Here is a 13,320-nt window from a genome sequence, read left to right as displayed (position 1 = left end):
CCCGGCCGGCGCGGCGCTCCCGGGGCGGGGCGGGAGGCGGAGCCTTGGCGCCGCCGCCGAGCCCCGCAGCGGGGCCGGGCGCTGCTGCCGCCGGAGCCTCGCCTGGCCTCCTCCCTCCTGGGCTTGCCACATCGGCACCGCCGTTCCGAGAAGGCGCTTGCCGGAGCGGAGCGGGAGCCCAGCGCGGGGAGATGGAGCCCCGGTGCTGCCGCCGCCGCCGCCCCCCGGGACTCGCGCTCCGCCAGGGCCGCTGCTGCCACTGCCGGGACGGAGAGAGCGGCTCCGCCGCCGTCTAACGCCGCAGCCCCGGCGGCGCGGCCGAGGCGGGAGGCGGCGCGGAGGCCGCCCCGGCCCCTCCGCCCGCCGGGCGGCGGCGAAGCGCGGCCCCCTCCTCCCCGCCCTCCCCGCCGCCGCTTCCCCGCCCCCGCCCGGCCCTTGGCCGGGCTCGGCAGCCGGGCCATGGCGGGGCGATGAGGGAACGGCCGCCCCTGCCCGCAGGCTGCGTGGGGAGGCGGGGAGCGAAGGGGCTGCGCGGCTCGGCGGCGCTGGAGCCGGGCGGCGGGGCGGGGGGATGCTGGGCGCGGGGGCCGCGGCGCTGCAGCTCCTCTCCCGGGCCGTGAAGCAGGCGGCGGCGCAGGGCGCTCGGCAGGACCTGGGCCGCTGGCTGTCCCGAGCCGCCGGGACGGCGGCGGGAGGCGGCGGCAGCGGAGACACCATCGGCTTCGTCCCGGCGGAGGCGGCGGGGGCCGGCGGGCTGCTGCTGGGGCCCTGCGCGGACCAGGACGGGCTGCCGCCCGCGGAGCTGCTGCTCTGCCAGCTGCCCGAGCCGGGCGGCGGCGGGCATGGGCTGGCCGAGGCCCGGGGCTGGCGCTGCTCCTGCTGCCTCCTGAGCACCTGCTGGTGCAAGAGCTGCTTCAGCCTGTGCGTCCTGGCCGCCGTCTGCTTCGCCTCGCTGGCCCTGGTGCGGCAGTACCTGCGGGACCTGCTGCTCTGGGCCGAGAGCCTGGACAGCCTGGCAGGCGTGCTGCTCTTCACCGTGGGCTTCATCGTCGTGTCCTTCCCGTGCGGCTGGGGCTACATCCTGCTCAACGTGGCTGCCGGCTACCTCTACGGCTTCGTGCTGGGCATGGGGCTGATGGTGTTCGGCGTCCTCGTCGGCACCTTTGTCGCCCACGTGGCCTGCAAGCGGCTGCTGTCCCGCTGGGCACGGGCCAGGATCCAGGGCAGCGGGACGCTCAGTGCCATCGTCCGTGTCGTGGAGGGCGGCAGCGGCCTCAAGGTGGTGTTTCTGTCGCGGCTGACGCTGATCCCCTTCGGGCTGCAGAACGCCGTGTTCGCGGTGAGTCCCTGCCTGGGCTGTGCGGCCAGGAAGACAAGTGCTGGAAGGATGTCTTTCGGCACAGTGGCTGCCGGTACTATAGGTGGAGGTTGCCTCCTTTCCTGGGAGCAAGCCATGGTTTCTCTCTCTTTTTGCAACAGTAAAACAACCCTCTCTCCCCGCTCTTCTGTGCATGCAGAGGGACAGCAGGCAGATGTTTGAGATGCCTTGCTCACTGGCATTGTGTTAGAGTTGCTCTCTTGTCTTTCAAAACTATATTCTGGTGCTAGAATGACCAAGTGCTGCATAGCGAAATCTGGAGAACTCAACAGTTATGATGTGTCTGTGCTTTTAAAGTGGTCCACTTTAAAATATGGCAAGAGCTGAGGAAAGCTCTTGCCACATATTCCTAAACTACTTAATATAAGTAATCATATTGGAAAGAAAGAAGTGGACAGATTAAAATTCTTTCTCGATGTGGCTGGTGTTTGTACCATGCATCTGGCAAATCCGTACGGGATGTTAAGTCCATGCACACAAGACAGGTTGCAGGTTTTGGGCAGAGCAGCGTGTAGCCTTAGACCTGGAAAGGGACTGTACTCTGGAGTGGCACTGAAAGTTAGTGTAAACTTGAGTCTGGAAAAGGGTTAGTCTTGCTTTTCTTTTTACTCTTAGGTGAAGATTGGCACATTCATTTGGTCTCTGATCATCTTAAAGGAAAAAAGTAAAGAAGAACACGGAGGATGGTTTGTTTGAGTGTTGTTGTGCTGCTGATGACAATTTCAGACCCTCGTTTCTTCCTGAGTACTTTGTCTGAAGGATCTAGTTTTGGCTGTGTTATGCCTCAGTTGTATGTACTAGCTCGGTGAAGTCAAAACAAAGCGAACTGGATAGTGAAATACTTTAAATAAATGTTATCAGTAACTTGTATGTTCTTTAACATAAGTGGCTATCTAAACACATGTTTTAGTCTGCCACTTTCTTATAGCCCACTCTGTCTACAGTCCTGATCCTGTACCCTTCCAAAGCATTTTCTTAATTTTGACAGTCATCTGGCTGCAATTAGTAGGTTACCAAATACCAAATTTGTTTTTTAAGTAAAATTTAATCCATGCAATTTTGGGGTGTAACTTCCACACCAAATATTTTAAATTTATGTGTATAAACTGTGTGTACTGGAGCATTCATCTCCGGAGCAGTAATTTCTACCCATAAGAACTGTAGTAACTTGTAATTTCTTTTGAAGAAATGCTTTAACAATTTTCTTGTTAAGAATGAGAAACTGAACAGCTGAACCTTTGCTATTTTATTTGTTAACCCATATTACTGCAGACTTATATTACTTATATTACTGAAGAAGCTTGACCTGTCCAGCTGGGAGAGCTGAGTCCCTCCTGGTGCCCAAGGTCCAGTGTTGCAGATGAAGCTTCTGCTGTGTTGTGACCCTCCTAAAGTGGGGAGAGCTGTTGTGCTCTGGTTGTTCACAGTTTTGGGAAGTCACTTGAAGTAGTCAGCAGATGATACAGAGTAGTATTGGATCTGAACAACAGACCAGAGAATTACCAAGTTAAAATTATTTCCTTCTTGGCATAGCCCTTCTGTTGGAAACACAACTCAGCAGAGTATTCGGGCCAGTTCAATATTAAAATGATGCTGTAAATCATTGTGGTTTGTGTTCTCCGTATTCTGCAGGCTAAATAATTTTATTTCCAAGTGGATGGTTTCAGTGTTAAAATAATAGATAGGAAATGAGATGAAACCAGATGCTTGAGTTATGCCAAGTAACTTGGATTTTTTTGCTAATTTTAGTTTGGTTATGTTTATTACTCCTGGTTTACTATCGTATAGCATAGTCAAATAAAGCAGTGTATACTCAGTTTTTCACTGCGAACATTTAATATGAGCTACTAGATCACCAAAAAGGGATGCATACAAATCTAGGAATTCAAGACATTTTCTCATTTTGAGTCAAATTTAAGTTACGTAAAAAATACAGTTTTCTGCCTCCACAGACCGAGCTGTCATTTCCTTGAAATCTCACTCATTTTAAGCTTAAGCTTCCACATGCTAGCAACTTCAGCAATGAATTTTAAAAGGATTAATTTTTAAACAAGAGTGAACTTAAGAAAAAGTACACATCTTTATCTTTCCAGTGGTCTGGTCTATGCATGTTTTCTATGTGGGTATTTTAAAGTAAACTGGAGATACTGAGAATACTTAAATGAGAGAGAAGGAAGGAAGTGACATATGAGGTTCAGGGAGAGGCATAACCTTGATGTGAGCAGGGCTGGGATTAAATGATCTCTACAAGCACTCGTTCGGTGGCATGTACCATCTGCTGAGGGCTTTCGGGAGGTTGACTTGTAATGGGTGTAGAGAAAGATGGAAGAGCTTCTTAGGTTTTGATTAGTGAGGGAATCATATCAATTGAAACAGCACAAGAAGAAAATTAACACAAATTCCTTAGTGTCTCATTAGCGAGATTTGAAGATCTTGCTTCTTGAGCGGTTGTTCTGCTGGTAGTAGAGGGGCGAGGTAAAGCATTTGCTTGCCTTTCTGGAATATAGCACTTGCTAACTGAAAGTATGTTTGTATTTCCCTTTTAAGTTTTGCTTAATTGTCACTCCCGATGCCAGAGTGGCCTGGGCTGCTGGGGTTGATAGCTCTTACTGATGTGTTTGCCCACTCACAGCTCTCTCACCTTGCCAGCTCTGGAGTGTTTTGAAGGCAGGTCTGTAAGGAGGCCTGGTATGCAGGTTATCATCTCCTTCCCACGAGTTTGTTCTTGGAGTGAGATTTGTGCAGCCTGGTTATTTGTAGTGCCAGATGTAGGTTAGATGGGATTTCATACTCTCTTTAACAGGAATATTACATGAAAGAATCTGATTAAAAATCTGAGTGTTCAAGTGTGCACTTCTGGGTTCAGAAATGCATAGAATGAAGTCAGAGTTGAAGAAATGGTACCTGCTTTGCAAGAACATGCACACTGCTTCCTCTGCTTGTTGGAAAGTTGGCAGCTGGTTTGGTTTTTTGTATTACTGGGATTTTTTTTAGGGAGTAGTGTTGGCTTTTTTTGGGGGGTGGGAAGAGGTGCTTCTGGGGGATTTGAATTTTGGGCTTTTTTTTGAGGAAAAAAACACCAGAGTTATCCTTGGTCACTAAGCCTACCTAATATGAAACACAGAGGGAAGAGAAATTGTGCTGCAGTCCTTAAAGGCATGGGAGCCCCCAGCAAAGATTTCACAGAAGCTTTTATTCCTTGACAGTGCTGAACCAAAGGTGTCAGCTGCAAAGAATGCTCAAAAGTTCCACAGGACAAAGCCCATCCAAGGCTTAATGGGAGAGGAGGGTTTCTGGCTATTTTTATCAGTGCAATTATGTAGTTCTTAATTGTATTTGAATCCAATTTAAATGCATTTCTGTTATGGCCCATAACACAATTGCATCTGTGCTTGGTTTGGGATTTCAGGGTTAATTTTTGCTGGCTTGAGCTTTCATGAGAAACAGAGCCCTGGTAGGCTCTGTTAGGCAGCCTGGCATACAAGTTTGTCAGGTTCATAGAACAGGTAAAGTTCCTAGAAAGAAGAATATGGAAAGCTGTAAGTTTTATTGATGATTTCTGAAGTTTCTTAGGCAGGGATGCTGTCCACTTCCTGTGCATTCTGCGGAAAGGGATACAACTGTAGCTCTAAACCTACAGTTCAGTTAAAAAGGACATCACAATTTTTTTTTGACCCTCTCCTTAGCTTTCATTGCAGTGGGAAGCACAAGCTGCAATTAAGTGTATCCACTGGGGCAGTCTCCCCTTCCCTTGGAAACAATCTCTCTCCTGACCCAGGAGGTCCAGTTGTTTCCGGACTCATCCAGGTCTGCAGACATGTTGCTCTGCAACTGAAGTGTCCTTAATAGATCTACAGAAATGAGAGAGGTGCCAGGAGTGTTAAAGCAATCTTTGGGAAGTTTCCCAGCTCCATTAGATGTAATGATAGTGTCCTACTTAGCAAATCTTGCCTCTGCGTTAGTATTTCAGAAACTTTTAATAGCAGCTCCTTCATTCCCTTGGCAATATGGGAACTTTGCACTATGCATTCTTGTTACATGGCCCAGATTACAACAATGCTTAGAAAAGTATTTTGAAAGTACTGGTCAGATGTGAAGTTCTGACATCATTATGTAATCCTTTTTCATTATAAATCTAAATTAATCTTGTCTAGAGAAGGAAATATAATATTTGTGGTGCTGGTATATATTTCAGTCTGTGGGAAGTATAATATGCAGTGTGAAGTTTGGAAATGGCTTATTGGATCTTGTTCCAGTGAATTATTTTTAATCTTTATGCTTCATTGCATTCTGCTCCTCCATTGCCCTTCCTCCCAAAAACTTTCCACTGATGGTGGTTAGAGCTCTGAGAATTCAGCACTGTGACTTTCACAGTAACTAAAGTTTATTTTAAGAATAGCATGATGAAATGAGTAACATTGCTGCTATTCTTTGGTCTTCAACATTGTACAAAACTGGCAAGGTCAATAATTTCCATGCAGGCTCTCAGTGTTAGAGCTGTTCTTAATTAGATCTCTGTTACTATCAACTGAATTATCTGGAAGATTTGTTGGACTGCTCGTTTTCAAAATCATTGTTTTTATACTCATTTTTAATCCAGTTTCCTCTTGTTTTCTTTTTTCTTGTGTAAATATCATTTGATCTCATGATGCTTGCCTTTAATATTTCCCAGTGGCTGCTGATACTAATTTAGCTGGTACTGTGTACTTTTTTCCCATGTAAGCTTGTACGTGCACCTATTGACGCAGAACAGAAACTTCCCAGCAAAGAGAAGAAAATACCAAAGTGTACTTAGTGTTTTCTCCAGAGAAATTAATAAAACCTATAGCTGTGTGTACTATTTCATTCACTAATTGAAGTGAGATGCAAAATACCTTTAGTAGACAATCTTAATGATACTCTTATATATCAGTATAGGTATAGATGGATGTTGCTCATAGGGATCACTGAAAGACATGTGTCTCTTAATAAGCTCATAACTTGCCCAGCACAGACAATTTGTATCTGCTATTCTGTTTACCTGGGTCCTATTTAAAACGGTGACATTTTGAACATACCCCTTGTATTATTTGCCATATACGTAAAATGCAAAACAGATAGATTTTTATGTTAGACTTTCACATTTGATAACATAATTTCTTCTCACAACTAAATTCTCATAAATCCAAGGACTCTGTTCACCGGGTAAAAAAAAATATCTTCAGTGAACGGTGTAATTGCATCCCTAGTTAATGACTGTTGCACAGAGATGTTGTGTAATATGAGGTGAAAAGAAATCAAACCTAGTAACTTTAAAAAGGTCAGATGAAAACTATATACATACTGTATCATTCTACTGTGGTCCCCCTGTGCATGAATCAAAGTTTCACTGAAGGAATGTAGGATATTCTTTCATGATTTTGCAGGGATGGTTGTAGGAAGTGGTAGTCTGGTTGTTTGTACACATAGATTGTGTTTGGACCTGCTTTTGATTTCTTACTCTTTTTACTCAGATTACAGATTTATCACTACCCAACTACCTGATGGCTTCTTCACTCGGGCTGCTTCCTACTCAGCTCCTGAACTCGTACTTGGGCACCACCTTGCGCACCATGGAGGACGTGATTGCAGAACAAAGTGTTAGTGGCTATTTTGTATTCGGTTTACAGGTCAGTTAAAATAACTGCTTTCATAGACCTTGGTAACGGCACTGTCTGTCTCTGTGATTTCTGCTGACTGCTAGATACCCAGAAAAATGGCCTCCGAGTGTACTGATTTCTTTAGATTTTGTTTTATGCTCTGACAAAAGTGTAATTCTCTCACACCTCATCATAACATGAAGCAGAACTTACTCAGTGTTCTCTTTTTCTGATACAGTTTTCAGTAAGTTTTCTTCTCTTGCTGTCCTAGGATGACTTTATGCTGAATTTTAAGGCTCTCAGTGTTAGAGCTGTTCTTAATTAGATCTCTGTTACTATCAACTGAATTATCTGGAAGATTTGTTGGACTGCTCGTTTTATGCTGAATATTAAGTTTGGCACATTCAAGACTGGTTCTGAGAGCAAAGGAGGGGAAAGAAGCATGCAGTTTGTGTTTAGAAACTGCACTTGCTCCCCAGAATTCTCTCTTATGGATTGTGTTGTCTGCAGCATGGACAGCGGAAGAGCTCTCCTTAGAGCTTTTACTTAGGTTTTTTTTTAGCTAGCTGAGGCAGAGAAGTTCCCCAGATTATGGCTTTTCTTTTTCTTGGAACTGATTGGCCCTGCTCTGGACTAAAAATCCAGAAAAACACTTGCCTTCAAGGGTAATCTGCTAAATTTTAGACTTGTTAAACCACGCCTACACAAAAGCTTGTGTGTGTGTAGGCCCAGGACATGTGTGCTGTTCACTGTTAGCACTCAGCATACCCATTTTGCATAGGTATTCAGGATACTAAAAATGCTGTAGAGTACTATTTCCCTAATGGCTAAATTAGAATATTCTAATTTTACAAGTGAGTAAATTAATGAGAGAGGTATATCAAGTACTTTTACATGACCTTAGCTCTTGAGATAATTCATCAGTAAATTTTGGGTGTAAGCCTTAAGTGTGAGACCATTATGAGCAGAGAGGTTATGGGTATTTCTGCATTATATTATATATTAAAACCTTCTCTGACAGTGATAGTACTTCAAGCTGTGTTTGACTAACAATTACCATGGTTTGCAGACTTTCAGTCGGTACTGCAGTAATTTCTGTTCCTCAGTTTTTACAGTCATAAAGCTGATGTTTAACAATGCTAACACAGAAAACTAAGACTAGGACCATTTTAAACACACCTTCCTCCCTTGCCCTGAAATTTGTGTGCTCTTTAATAGAACTATTTCTACTGAATGCAAATAGAAGCTATATAATTTGTAGCTTTCATGAAACATGGCTTCATAAGTGTGGCGTAGATAGTTTTGATAGATCAAAGAGAAAATAAATGGTTTCTTGATCAACTATTATTTTAGTCATGAAATGTTATTTCCAGGGTAGTAGTTTTTAGTGGCCTTTTCCTTTTTTTTCCCCCATTTATATATTTAGTTTTTTTAAATTGACCTTGACTCTCCTTTGCAGATTATATAGGTTGTAACATAAGTGTTGCTCAGGTGAGTGGTAGCTGGATAGCCTGAATATTTTAAAAGGAGTACTAACCTTCTTGAGTGCAGTCCTTGGGACGTGACTGAATAACTGAAGGGGAGGCCTTTAGTGGAGAAATTATTTGCATTCTCCCACTGTCTCTCCAGCGTTTGCTGAGTGCTTTGCCTGGATGAGCTTTGATGGGACTTTGATTTAGTAAATAGCTTTGAAAATCCTTCACATTTCATGGTTGTCTATGTATGTATGTATATATATATGTATGTTTAAAAAGTTATTTATCTAGGGAACTGGGTTACTGGTAGTGATATTTCTAAACCAAAACAAATTTAAATATTTGGGTAAGCTTCTAGAATAGAAAGTTTCCTATCTATTCAAAAATAAGTGTCTATAATATCATTGTGAATCTTACATTAGCCAGCTTTTAAAATGTGTAACGTAAATTGGTGAGGAGCATCATTTTCACCACAACAACAGTCAAGCACTGGAGCAGAGTGCACAAATGGTGAAATCTCTATCCTTTTACAGCTGTCAGGACCTGACTGGACAAAAGTTCTGTTCTGATCTTACAGCCAGCCCTGCTCTGAGCAGCTGGTTGGGCTAGAGACTGCCAGGGTGCCTTCCAGCTGCAGTTGGCCTGTGCTCATACTTGTCATACTTGTCAGTTGTCTTAGTGATATTTCCAGCACTGTCTGCCATGCTGACAGGTGTTTTAAGCAATAGTCCTCAATGTTAAAGAAAATAGCCGTACAGTTAGTAATGAAGTTCAGGTTTTAGACTCAGAACTCTAGGTTCTGCTTTAAATAATATAACTCCTTTGCCTTTTTGAAAGGAAGCTGCAGATTCCAGCTAGATCTTTTAAAAAGGCAGAGGAGCTTGCTTCTTTCAAAGGGACTCTCACTATGAGACACCTCGATTTTTATTTGAAGATTTTGTGTTTATTTTTTTTTTCCTAAGGAGGATCTCAGCTAAAAACTTGACTGGGGTTTTATTGAAGAGAGAAGGTGAAACAATTGTTTTATAACAAGTATATGGAGTTCAACAGAAAGAAAGAAACTTATCTTTTCAATGTATATAAATATTTTAAGTTCTGTGTGATGTTTATTATCTGATATGCTGGTTACATTGTTAGCATATATAGATTGAGAGCTACTCAGGGGCTAAGTTCATCTCCCTTCCAGTGTCTTGCCTGTGAAGCTTTGAGTCTACAGATGCCTTCATGAATCTTTACATTGACAACTTTTTGTTTCATTCAGATCAGTTGCTTTGTATTCATTCCCAGAGCCTGTGGAGCCTACAACACTCTTGTTTTATTTGCAGATTGTCATAAGCATAGGACTCTCGTTTTATGTCGTTCACCGGGCTCAAGTGGAACTCAATGCAGCGATTGTAGCGTGTGAGATGGAAATGAAGACATCGCTTGTTAAAGACACTCAGCCAAGCATCAATGGCTCAACCACATACTGCAGCAAGAGGACAGTAGCATTCTCTGGAGGGGGTGTCAATATTGTCTGATGTCAAGTATTAATGACTAAGTAAGGTTTTGTGAACCTGAGCTAGAAATATCTTGAACCTTGCCTAGAAGTATCTATGGACAATTGAAATGGACTTAAAAAAATTACAAGTGATTACAGGTTGTACTGTGGCACAAACCAACCGACCAGCTCTTTAATTGCACATGGGGTGACTTCTTGCAAGACAAGGAAGATGGCAAAGTAACTTAAGATGTAAATGCAAATTTGGCTGCACCTTTGGTCATTTATTATGCCTGTCATGGCCTGTAATCTGCACTTTAAGTAGGTTTTTTTCCTTTGCTCCTATAAACTGAGAAATGCTTCTATAAACAAAAAAGTAGCACAGAGGTAAATATTTTTCTGCTTAGCATTATTTATAAAGCTAAATAATTATATACAGTAGAATTTTATTACTGATAAAGGTGAATGAGAAAGTATACAATTCAGTGTATGTTATTCTTGAATGTGCTTTTGCTTTGGAATTGCTTCCAGAACTTGAAGTGTATTATTTAGCTAATGATGGGACCATTTGGCTTTTTCTTCATTTTTGATTTAAAAAAAAAATAGAACCCTATATAAAGTTTTGGTTGAATGTATTTTTCTAAGTCATTACAAATGTTGCAGAGCCATGCAAATGTATTCACACAAGCTTAAATCCTACATTGTGGGACTGAAGTGCTCTTAAATTACATTTTAAGTTACACTGTGTAATATGCAAAGTACAAGGGAAAATGCAGAAGTTAGATTACAATGACTATTTGAATGACACTTAATTGGTTTTGCCACCTTGGTGATTGTAACAAAGGGCTGTTCCACATTAGTCCTATATATGATATTTTTAATTGTTAAAAGGATGAAGTTTTTCAGCTCACATGACTGCATATGGTAAGGCTTCTAGAACAGGGAGCTAAGTCTCTGCTCTAAACAGAATGATGGGACATTAGCAGTACTAATTTTACAAGAAGGTGGCCTTTATTTTGTAAATGAATCCCCTCTCCCCTTAAAAAGCTTTAAAAATTCACTTTGGTTGGCACATTTTTTGTACTAGTTTTACATTTTTTAAAAGATGCAATCTATTACAAATTTCATTAGAGTGAAGAAACGAAAACTAGAGGTTCTCCTTGGAAAAAGAAATAATCCAGTAATGGAGAGGACAGCAATGTCTCTGAGACTCAGGAATTCTGACTCCATTTTTGCAAGACAAACTATATTGGATACTGCTCCTTTTACGCCTGCTGTGGACTGTTTTTCACTGCATTAAATAGACTGGATAACCTGGCGGTAACTTATGTGTGTGTCTAAAAGAAAACAATAATTCCTGAACACAATGTTCTGTATGTGTGAGTTTCATGTAGATATACATACCAATGTTCAGTGGCTCAAACACACGCAAGTCATCTGGTACAAAAAATAATGTAAAGTATAGCTTCTTTTGTAGTTATTTTATGTGACTTTTTAAGGATGCTTTCAGTCTTCAAAATTTTATGTTGTTTTCTAACAGTATGATTGTGCCTCCTTTTTGTAAGGTTGCAGAGTCGATGCATTTTTGTGAGACTAGTGGGTCTTCAAGGCCTTTGGGAAGCAGAGATGTGACAGCCTCTGGCAGCCTTACTGAGAGGACGCGCAGCACTCGCGTAACCAAACATCTGCGCGTTCCTTCCTGCGGAGTTCCATTTTGTTCCTCAAATGCCTATCCTTTGCAGAATGGTGTTCTTGGGTCCTGTGCCCTAAAGAACTGAGCTAGGTCAATGAAAGCAACAAAGTTCAGATTGTCTCCTTTCTGTTGTTTAGGGGCTTGGTTTGTTTTGTTGTGGGTTTTTTTTTTTTTTTTGGTTGGGTTGTGTTTTGGGGTTTTTGTTTTGGTTTTTGTCTGGTTTGGTTTCATTTGGTTTTGGGTTCAGTTTTGATTGGTTGGTTGGTTTTTGAAAAGGCAATCTGTATCTACCTGGAAGTGTTCATTTACACATCTCTGCCTCTGACAGCTCCTGTGTGAAAACAAGAGAGCCAGATAACTTCTTGATGGCGTTATTTGTCATCATAGTATAATTGAATAATTGAGTCCTTTCTTAACTAAAGGGTTTTTTTTGTTTGTTTCTTGTGAAGAACAGTCCTTCAGTGAACTGATCTGAACTTTGCTCTATCTTGCCAAATGAACAATAGTGTTTTGAAGAGGGTAGCTCTTTCTTTGCATTTTTTAACTAACTTAAGGTTGTGTTGATTATTTGAAACATTTCCCAAATATGTATTTTGAAGTGCTTTTATTTCCATGACATTTTGTAACCAGAGTAACTTCACTATGTGAACACTTTTGTAGTATGGAATTAGTTCTTAAGACTTTTGCATTTTGCTTGATACTTGTAATATTTGTGTACAAGTTAATGGGAAATGTGCATTAAAAGGAACTTTTCTGTACCATGCCAATCATAATTTTATACAATAAATTCACTCAAATTTCTTTAAAGGAATATGTATTAAATGTTTAAGTTGCTATGATGTAGTTGGAAAGAAGGTGCAGTGGATTCTCATCTTTATGCAGCCATACAAAGATAATTGTCTGCATCAAAGGAGAAACAAGTTAGACTTTAAGGATGAATTCCCTGGGTGGGGAGTTACTGACAAGGGAAATAGACTTGATTTTTACTTTTGTTTAACTAAATATATGCTTAATTCTATTAGGTGCTTCAAAAGTTTGGTATTTGCAGCTGCCTTTTTGATAGAAGAATAAGCATACATGTGCTTATGAGAAACATGCTACAAAACTGCAAGAGGATTGATATTTCTGAGCATAACAGTAGCAAAATTGATGTAATTACTATTTTGTTAAGATAGGCTCCCTACCTAGTCTAGTTAAAACCCACAAAGATATGAATCTAGTTTAAACAGAATGTGGCAAGAATATTTTCTGGGTTGTCATGATAGTGGCAGTTCTGCTTTTTGTATATGAAAGATACCTAAAGGGTAGGTCATAAAGAAAGACTCTCAGCTGCGTGGCACCGGTTTTTCTTCTGCCGTGTGGTAAGTGCAACTGTGCAGTAAATTTGTCAAAATTTAACTTTAGACTAAACATCTCTGAGAAAATCCTTTTTTTAATCCCAGAGCTTTATATACTCTTTTCATACTTATTTTTGCACAATAACTTGGTCAAGCATTGCTGAGGCCAAGTTTGAAGAATGGAAAGCTGCTCTTAGATTGTGTGTGGCTTTTGTCCCATACCGGATCCTTTGCATTCATTTTCAGCTTTCCACCTGAGACTGATAAAATTTGGATTTTGACTCATTGAGATAACTGGAGTCATCAGTTGTCTTGCGAATAATCTAGGATACGATGTGT

The 13,320-nt window shown here is 41.9% G+C and overlaps 1 protein-coding gene across 1 annotated transcript; it reads left to right on the top strand.

Annotated features, from left to right (window-relative positions):
• Positions 1 to 460: 460 nt before the first annotated feature.
• On the top strand, positions 461 to 12,455 carry TMEM64 (transmembrane protein 64). Its single transcript, XM_064391163.1, has 3 exons — positions 461 to 1,339; positions 6,871 to 7,026; positions 9,797 to 12,455. The coding sequence occupies exons 1-3, from the start codon at positions 572 to 574 to the stop codon at positions 9,989 to 9,991; spliced, it is 1,119 nt and encodes a 372-aa protein (XP_064247233.1). The 5' UTR covers positions 461 to 571; the 3' UTR covers positions 9,992 to 12,455.
• The last annotated feature ends 865 nt before the right edge of the window (positions 12,456 to 13,320 follow it).

The sequence above is a fragment of the Passer domesticus genome, chromosome 1, assembly GCF_036417665.1.
Source record: "Passer domesticus isolate bPasDom1 chromosome 1, bPasDom1.hap1, whole genome shotgun sequence".
In the NCBI taxonomy this organism is placed as follows: Eukaryota; Metazoa; Chordata; class Aves; order Passeriformes; family Passeridae; genus Passer; species Passer domesticus.
This window is presented reverse-complemented; position numbering and strand designations above follow the sequence as displayed.